Source organism: Psammomys obesus, unplaced genomic scaffold, assembly GCF_907164565.1.
Source record: "Psammomys obesus unplaced genomic scaffold, mPsaObe1.curated_primary_1811, whole genome shotgun sequence".
NCBI lineage: Eukaryota > Metazoa > Chordata > Mammalia > Rodentia > Muridae > Psammomys > Psammomys obesus.
The window spans coordinates 1893083-1901662 of NW_026590511.1; the positions used below are offsets into that span (position 1 = coordinate 1893083).

At 62.5% G+C, this 8580-nt stretch overlaps 1 protein-coding gene across 2 annotated transcripts in view; it reads right to left on the reverse strand.

Annotated features, from left to right (window-relative positions):
* Nucleotides 1–5812, reverse strand: part of Nfic (nuclear factor I C) — a 29976-nt gene extending 24164 nt beyond the window's left edge. For both annotated transcript variants that reach the window (XM_055607766.1, XM_055607765.1), the window contains exon 1: nucleotides 5714–5812. In XM_055607766.1, coding sequence (XP_055463741.1) covers nucleotides 5714–5743 — 30 coding nt within the window. In that variant the 5' untranslated portion in view covers nucleotides 5744–5812. The remainder of the gene's footprint in view (nucleotides 1–5713) is intronic.
* Between the last annotated feature and the right edge of the window lie 2768 nt (nucleotides 5813–8580).

The following is an 8580-nucleotide window of genomic DNA, read 5'->3' on the forward strand; positions in this document are numbered from 1 at the left end:
AAACTGAGGCTCCGAGATCGGGAGCGGTCCCAAGCCAAGGCTCCCCACACAGCATGTCCTGTCAGGATGGCAGCCTGAGCGCAGCAAAGCAAGACCTCCCAACACGTGCTGGTCACACCTTACCCTGGGCTCAGGGAAAAGCGGCAGCACGGCTGACAGACAATAAAGCTTTACTGACAGAACAGAGTGGGATACAGGATGCCTGCATCAGCCCCTCATGGCAGCTGCCTCTTGCGGTCCAGCTATGTGGTCCCCAACTGCAGAAGGCAGGGCCAAGAAAACAGTGGTGCTCAAAGCATGCGGGGGGGCCACAGGCCTGAGTGTGTCCCTGTGGAGACAGCCGGGGTGGGGGAGCTCTCAGGCTCCCCCTGGGACCGGCCTGGGGTGTCCTTCCCTATACGGGAGGGGGGAGGGGCGTCCTGAGACAACCAGGACCTGACTCCCAGCCACAAAGTGAGAAGAATTGAAGGGAAAATCAAGTCCTGTCCCTGTCCCTGGGGGTGGGGCGGGGGCCGTGGGGCGTCAGGACAAGAGTCAGGCATCCCCTACTCGGACAGGGAGCACCTCTAGAGCTCTATCACCTGCGGCATGATGGGGAAACTGAGGCTGAGGCCAGGCAGAGGTCTGTTCAAGGTCCCACAGGTCCTCAAAGGGACAGCCGACAGGCCGCTGGCCTGTTTCTTCCGATGAATGTTCTGAGTGGGGGGCGTCTCCTCCGGACCCCCCAGATCACCTACCAGGCCCTTCAGCACCAGCCCACTCTGGGCTCTAATGTCCTGGCACTCCAGAGCCAGGACACCAAATGTCACCTATTACCAAACCTCTGAAAATAGCTGGTGAGCCCAAGGAGGCCAGGCCAGGCCACCCCGTCCCCAGGCCAGTGTCCTCTGAGGTGTGAGTCACTGGAACAGCTGTGGCCTGGCCTGGACCTGGGGGGGGTGCTCCCACCCTTCCCCCACACTGGCTGCTAAGGCTGGGGAGGAGCTGGGGAGCTTGGGCTGTCTTGGGGGAGCAGCAGCGGGCTCTTCCTGGGTCTGACATGAGACCAGAGACAGCAGGAACCTGCCCAGCCTCACAGTGCCCTCCACAGGGCTGGATTAACGGTGTAGTGGCGGGTCCCTTGCCCAAAGGATGATGTGGGGGCCAGTAAGGGAGGGTGGTGGCATCCCGGGGTCCTGTCTCTAAAGTCACTCTAAGTGCATTTGCCCTCTGAGCCCCACTTGTCATTGCTCCCTAGGTCATGCCCCCTCAGGGAGGCCATGGTGGACACCCACATCACCGTCACTGGTGGCCCCAGCTGGCCAGGAAAGTAAACACCAAGTAACCGGGTCACAGACCTGCTGGCCATGCTCCCTGTCCTCTCCTGCTCAGGCAGGCCCTCTCTGTCCCATAGTTCCACGAGGGCCTCTCGGGCACTGACAAAGGAGAGGGCCAAGACTGGCCAGGGGCTGATAACCCTCCTGAACTCCTACACGCCCCTGGATGCCCCGCCCCTGTGTCCCCTCCCTCACGTAGCCTTCTCCAGCCTTCTCCAGCCAATGACCTTCACTGGCAGAGGCCTCATGGACACGGTGGGAGGGGCTGGTAAGCAGGCCTTTCCCGAGGTTGGGCCTCTGGCCTGGTACATGCTGGGCCACCCATCTCTGGATGTGGGGGTCCAGGGTCCAGCTGCACTCCCAGAACCCAGGCTCCCTTACAAACCTGACTGCAGTTCTGAGAATCTGCTGGTGTCCCCCCAAACTGTGAGGGGTCCTTCAAACCCCAACCCCTTCCCATGTGGCTGGTGAGGGGTCCAGTATAGCCTAGGATGGTCACAGGTGCCCACGACCCCCAGCGCTCGGGGGCTGGCGCCTGTGGCGAGGAACCCTTCCCTCAGCCGGGCAGGGGCTTCCTTCCCTGAGCGCTCATGTCTGCCAGCCTGACGCAGACGGGGAGGATACACCCCCCACACTCCCACAACCCCCTGCGGAGCCTTCACTGTGGCCTTGGTCACAGATATTCTTTTTGTATAATTAATTTTATTTATTTTTTTTTGCGACAGGGTCACAATCTCATGATAATCCCCCTGCCTCAGATTCCCGAGCACTAAAGTCACAGGTGTACCTGCAGCACCATGTTGGGTGGATCTTTTTTGTTTTTCAAGACAGGGTTTCTCTGTGTAGCCCTGGCTGCCCTGGACTCACTTTGTAGACCAGGCTGGCCTCAAACTCCCAAATGAGTGCTGGGATTAAAGGCATGCGCCACCACCGCCCTGCAGCCTGGCGAATCTTTTGTTCTATTTGTCTCCTTCCAAGTCACCCTGAACTACATACCCCAGCAGCAGCCAGGAGTTGGTCAGACTAGAGATCAGGGCAGGAGATGGGGTTGGGTGAGGTGACTGTGTGCATCAGGACCTGAGTTCAAATCCCGACCTCCTGTCAAAGTCTCAGAACAAGACAGACCCCCACTAAGGAGACACCTGTGGAAGGCCTCTGACCTCCACGTGTGCCCAAGTGTTTGGGGGTCACCACTGTCCCCTCTCACCCACCTCATGTCTGCTTCACTTCAGCAACAGGATGAGGGGAAGCTGGGAAATGCCTGGGGGCTAACAGGCCATGGCAGCAGCATTTATCAGGCACCTACTGTATACCTAGCTCTGGACCATGGGTGTGGCATCTAGGAGGCCACACCCGAGGGGCACAAACCCTGTCTCCCCAGGTCTGTGTGACCCACTGAGTGCTTACGGACCGCCTACTGTGCTCTGCATACTCCATCCAGCCCGTAAGGAAGAACCCCCCCAGGAGCCGAGGCTGTCACTGCCATTCCGGATTAAAGCGAAGGGCTCCCATTTCCAAATACCCGGGGCTACCTGGGGAGGGTGAGTGGGCACCGGCCCGGTGGCGGTGGGGGCTGCGCAGAGGCCTGAAGGAGGGGACAGGAAGGAGGCGGGAGGCGCCTGTGTCTGGTGCAGGGCGCCGCTCCGCAGGCAGGAAGAGCCGGAGAGGGAGCAGAGGCCAGAACGCTGACTCGCCAGAATCCAGCGCCCTGATTTACAGGCCTCAGCCGAGGCAGAGGCACCTTCTCCGCAGCGAGGAGGGGGCAGAGGGGACGGGGACCGGGCTCCTGTCACTGCGAGTCTGCTCAAGGATTCCCCCAGGGCTGAGCCAATGCTGTGGTGCTCCAAGCCAGTTCTTACCCTCTCTGATACCCCCGCCCCCCCTCAAGAAACCTTAAAAGTCAGGTGCCCTGTGCTGCCTCAGTTTCCCCTCTACCAGGATGGCAGCAGACAGAGGTGAAGCCATGAGAAGGAATGAATGGAGGAGGGAGGTGGCCTCAGCCCAGGCCCAGGGAATCCTCAACCTCAGCCAACAGGGATTTGGCCCCAAACCCGGAATAACTAACGTGGGGCGGGAGGGCGGGAAGAGGAGGGAGGGAGAGACGGAGGGAGGAGAAAGGGAGGGGGAGGGAAGCCTCAGCTCGGGGATTCATGGAAGTAATGGCCGCTTCCTCCTGAGAGTAAAAGTGAGAAGGGGCCTGAGTCACCGCCCAGAGTGACAGCCGGGACAGGGGACCCACGGGACTCCCAGAACCCTCCCGGGGCACCTGGTGGCCTTAGCATGGCACTGACATCAGGGCCAGCTTCTCCCCGGCCAGCCTCCCAGTAGGATCTGGTAGGATCACCAAAGGAGTTATTTCAGGCTGAACCCTGGCTGTAAAATTAGCTGATTTGGGAGGGACGGGTGAGGAAAGACAGACAGACAGACAGACAGAGAGGTCAAGGCACACAGCATAAGCACATGGGGGCAGGGCCAGGAGCGTGGGGCCTCAGTGCTGCTGCTGGGGTCCTTCCGAGTCCCCACAGTTGAGGCTCCAGCCCAGCCTGGGCTAGCGAGGAGCCTGAGGGACTGCAGCTGGGGCTCAGGGGGACTCCGGAGATCCCGGGCAACCCCAGGGCGGGAGAGCGGTGAGTGGGCTCTTGCAGGTGTGGGAGGGGACCCCAACCCGAGCTCCCCTCGATTTGTTCTGCCTCTGCCCCCTCCGCTCTCAGTCTGCTGCCCTGGGATTTGCTCCCTGTCCTCCCTCACCAGGCCGACCCACATCCGCCTGTGGGGGAAACTGAGGCCAAGGCCACACAGCAAGTTCCCTGGAAGGAAGCCAGCATTGGGGTCGCCCCCACCCGAAGCTCCCAGCAGCAACCCAGGCGAAGGCTGGACTGTGTGGCAGGCCAGGACGGGGAATTCCACGTGCCCAGGCCTCCCTCCAGCCGGCCACGTCTGCCGCAGAGCTTGCGGCTGCCCAGCATCACTCAGCACAGACCCTCAGTGTCCGGGCAACCGAGTGATGCCTGCCCTGGGCTGTGGGGGGCCCCTTCCCCAAATCTGGCTTTAAATAGGAACTGAGGCCTGTACTCGTCCAAGGTCAGCAGGGAACCCTGGGTAGGGCAAGCTGGGGTTCCTATGGAAGGGGAGCCTCCCCCTGGGGACAGAGAACCTCATTTCTTGCCAAGCTAAAGGGGGCTGGCACTCCCCCCACCTTGCCCCTGAGACTTTCCACCTGGACCTTCCCTAACAAAAACAACTGCACCCCTCACAAAGTTCTCCTCAGGACATCTGACAATTGCAAGACCCCAGCATCGCACTTAACAGTTTGGAGACCACTGTCTGTCTCCGGGGAAACTGAGGCAAGAGTCTCACACACACACACAAATCTCAGGAGGGCTGTGGAGTTGGAAAAGAAAGGCTCAGGCTCCTAGGGGCCCAGAGACATGGGGGGGTATTCCTTACAGGGGGACCCCCAGCGGGATGGCTGCCCACCCTCCCTACGCTCCCTCAGATGCTGGAGCCCAGCCAGAGGAGAGAGGCAGGGCAGGTGCTGGGCTGGCCAGTTAGTCCGCAGCCTGCAGTGTCCACCAGTCCCCTGCCTCCGCACCACCTCCTCCTCCTCCTGCTCCTCCTCCTCCTCCACCTCCTCCTCCAGCCCTGGCCTCTGCTCCTCCCGCCAGCCGCCTGGCAGCGCCTGCTCGGCTCAATAATTCAAGAATCAATGCGGAGCTGGGGGGGAGCTGAGCTGGGGAAGGGGGGGACTGCGATGGACACCAGCAAGGCCGCCCCTCCCCCCCGTGCGCCAACTTCGCGCGCCCCTCCCCCTCCCGCGCACACGTGGGCCTGAAATGAAGGGGGGCACTGCCAGCTGGGGGGGGCGGCCACCTGGGAAAGCGAGGACTCGTGAACAACAGCCTGGGGGTCCCAGTCCCGCACAGACAGGGAGACCCACGGGGCAGCAGGGAACCCCAAGATCGGCCCCGCGGGCGGGCGGGGGCTTCCTACGGGCACCCACTCGGCTTCTCCATCTGGAGGGGACCTCATGCTTCCTGGGGGCAAAGGATGAGGTCTGTGGGGGGGAAGGCCGGCCCGATCCCCCATATCCAGCCAAGACGGGTGGGATGAGCGTCCCCAAAACAGTTAGCCGATTCAGATCAAAGTAGGGGTTCAGAACGCGGGGTTCCAAGTGTGCAACCAGGCTTAAAGACGATGGGATCCCCTATTTCAAGAGCTGTCCGCACCCCAGGTCCATGCCAGGAACACCCTGGCCTGGAAAGGGGTGGGTAGGGAGGACGCGCGCGCCTTTTTTTTTTCCCACCCCCGCTGCGGAGGGGAGGTTCCAGTCTGCAAAAATGCGGTTCCAGGTGGAGCCGCGGTGCGGGCCGGGGCCAGGCCGGGCGCGGGGTGCGTACCTGGGTCAGGCAGAGCGGGGAGGAATACATCCCGGGGCGCTGGCACCGGAGGCGCAGAGGCCGAGCGGCCGCCGAACTTACTGAGTCATTTTTGCAGCCGCCTCCCGCTCCTCCCTCCGCCGTCCTCCCCGCCCCGCGCCGCCTCCCGCCCGCCCGCCCCCGCTCTCTCCCCGCCGCCTGCATCCAACTTTCAAAGAAATCGCCGACAGCAAACAAACAAACAAACAAACAAACAAGCAAACAAGCCATGGCCCGCGGACCCCTGCGTCCCCTCCCCCCAGATATGTACATCTGCGCTCGGGGCATGAGGACGCGGCAACCTGGGACAGGAGGAGCTGAGGCTCAGCCCCTAGCTGCCCCCACACCCCACCTGGGTTTCTGCGGCACCCCATTCCCCCTCTACCTCCCACCCCCACCTGTGCCAGTCAGGAGGAGGGGAGGCTTTCCTTTAGATGGCCGGCATGTGGCCCAGCAGCAGTTGGGAGGGTCCCTGCAGGACCCCAAGCCAGGCCAGGCTCTGGCACTACTAAAGGGCTGAGTGGGGTGTCGGAGGGGCATGGGTCTCCAAGCTTAGCTCAGTGTCCAGGCTGCCTATTTCATATACAGGGAAACTGAGGCACACACACCTCACTCCAACTAACTCCACATTTCTTTTTGTCTTTCTTTCTTTCTTTCTTTTTTCTTTCTTTTGAACTATAATTACTTTTGAGACAGGGTCTCAAGTAGCCCAGGCTGGCCTTGAACTTACTATGTAGCTGAAGATGACCTTGATCACCTGACCCTGCCGCCTCAGCCCCCTGGGAGGACAGGTGTACTGGCCTTGCGCAGCTGGAGGTCGCCTTTTTGAAGGAGGCAGCCAGCCCCCAGCCCCTTGCCCCCAGCCCCGGCCAGTGTCCGCGGATTCCTACAAGACCTGGACATTTCAGCCATCTCTCTCCTAGGGTCACGCCAGGGAAGCCAAGGCTCTGAGACCACTGGGTCGCCAGGTCCACGGCCACACCTCCGGAGGAGACTGACACTAGGGCAGCCAACACGAGGCGCGCCCACCGACAGCAGCCAAAACACCAGGCAGAGCGGATATTCTGCCCTGGGACGCCATGGCCCACGGCAGGAGGATCGCAAGCCCAAGGCCAGCCTGGGCTACACAAGCCCACCTTGACCACACTAGGGGCTGCACACAGTAGGTTCAATACAGGAATAATGGGGTGCGGCTCTGCCCCAGCCAACAAACAGCTTAGTCCCTCGGAACCTCAGTTTCCCCCATGGGTCTCTAGGCGGACACCTGCCCTGGAGGACAGTGCGCCAAGGGCGGGAGGCTCAGGCGGACACTAGACTAGTACCTCAGTGGGACAGAAACGTTAGGGTGCTGAAGGGACAGCTCAGTGGTCACAGCACCGGCTGCTCCTGCAGAGGACCGGGTTCATTTCCCAGCACCCACAGGTTGGCTCACAACCACCTGTGCCTGCAGCTCCTGGGACCCAACGCCCCTTCTGGCCTCCGCCTCACGTGGCACACACGGACACGTGTGCCCGGCATGGTGGTGCAGGGCTTTAATCCCGGCACTTGGGTAGCAGAGGCAGGTGGATCTCTGCGGGTTCTAGGCTAGCCTGGTCTACACAGTGAGTTGTAAAATCAGATCAGATCAAATCATTTTGCTGTTGTTCCTCCCACGGGCGAGTCTGGGATTGTCCCTAACACAACTGCAAGAAGGGAGGGGAGGTGACCCCCAGCACAAACCTCCACACCAACCGAGACGCACCATCACAACCCGTGCAAAGGCCTCAGGAGGGGGCCAAGCTGAAATGGTGCACAGCCAGGAAAGGGGGGCTGACCCCTGACCTGCCCCATCCAGGCAGGGTCCCCGCTCAGAAACCACAATACCGCAGCACTTTGGGGGTTCGGGATAAGCGTCTCCGACTCTGTGGGCTCAAGCCGAGCCTCACTGGCAGTGACAGCTCACACCCGTCCCTGGGGCCGTCGGCACTGCTGGGGGCCCAGGCCAGGGAACCCTTTCTTTTTGTGTTGGTTTTTGGGAGCCAGGGTCACACGTAGCCTGGGCTAGCCCTTAATTCCTGATCCAACGCTGTGCAGGTAGGCTGCATTATAAGGGACTGCGTGGCTTTCACGGTGGCTGTGGCTGCGGAGTTGCGGTCGGGGGCCGAGCGGGGACCCCTCGGACAACGGGGGTACGGGCGTGACCACAACTACGGAGCTTCCTGTAGCGGTACCTGCTCCTCCGGGGCAGAACCCACCCCTTCAGCAAGCTGGCCCGGTGGCCACGCCCCCAGCCCCTCACTGGGGGATTCCAGGTGGGGCTCCGCCTCCAGCCACGCCCCCAGCCCACCCCCCAAAAACAAACTTTGGAGAAGGGACTGGAGTTCTCCAGTGGTTCGGCCTGTGACCCCACTGCAGTTCTCGGGTGTCACCACCGAGGGAGCCAGCCGACCGGGCCGGTGGTGGTGACAGACCGGGGTGTCGGAAGGGGGCCCTCCTCATGTCGCAGAGGAGAAACTGAGGCTCTGGGGGGGACCCCGAGGTGTGGCCGCGAAAGGGAAAGGCAGGGTGTCCCCGGGGGCCGGCGCAGGCCGCGCTGGGGAGGGCGCTGAGCCATAGGCCCGGGACGCCGCGTCCCCGCCCGTCCACCGCACGGCGGGGGGATGGGGCGGCGGCCCCCGCGCTCCCCTTCCCCGAACACCCGCAAGGGGACGGGAGGACGGGGAGGAGCCGGCAGGCGCCGGCGGCCCGGCCGGTCCGTGTTTGGAAAACGAGCCGGCGAGGCGCGGGGACCCCCCTCCCGAGTAGCCGGGGCCGCGGCGGGCCCGGTGCGGGGCGTCCTCCCGCGCACGCGCACCCCGCGCGCCTGGGCC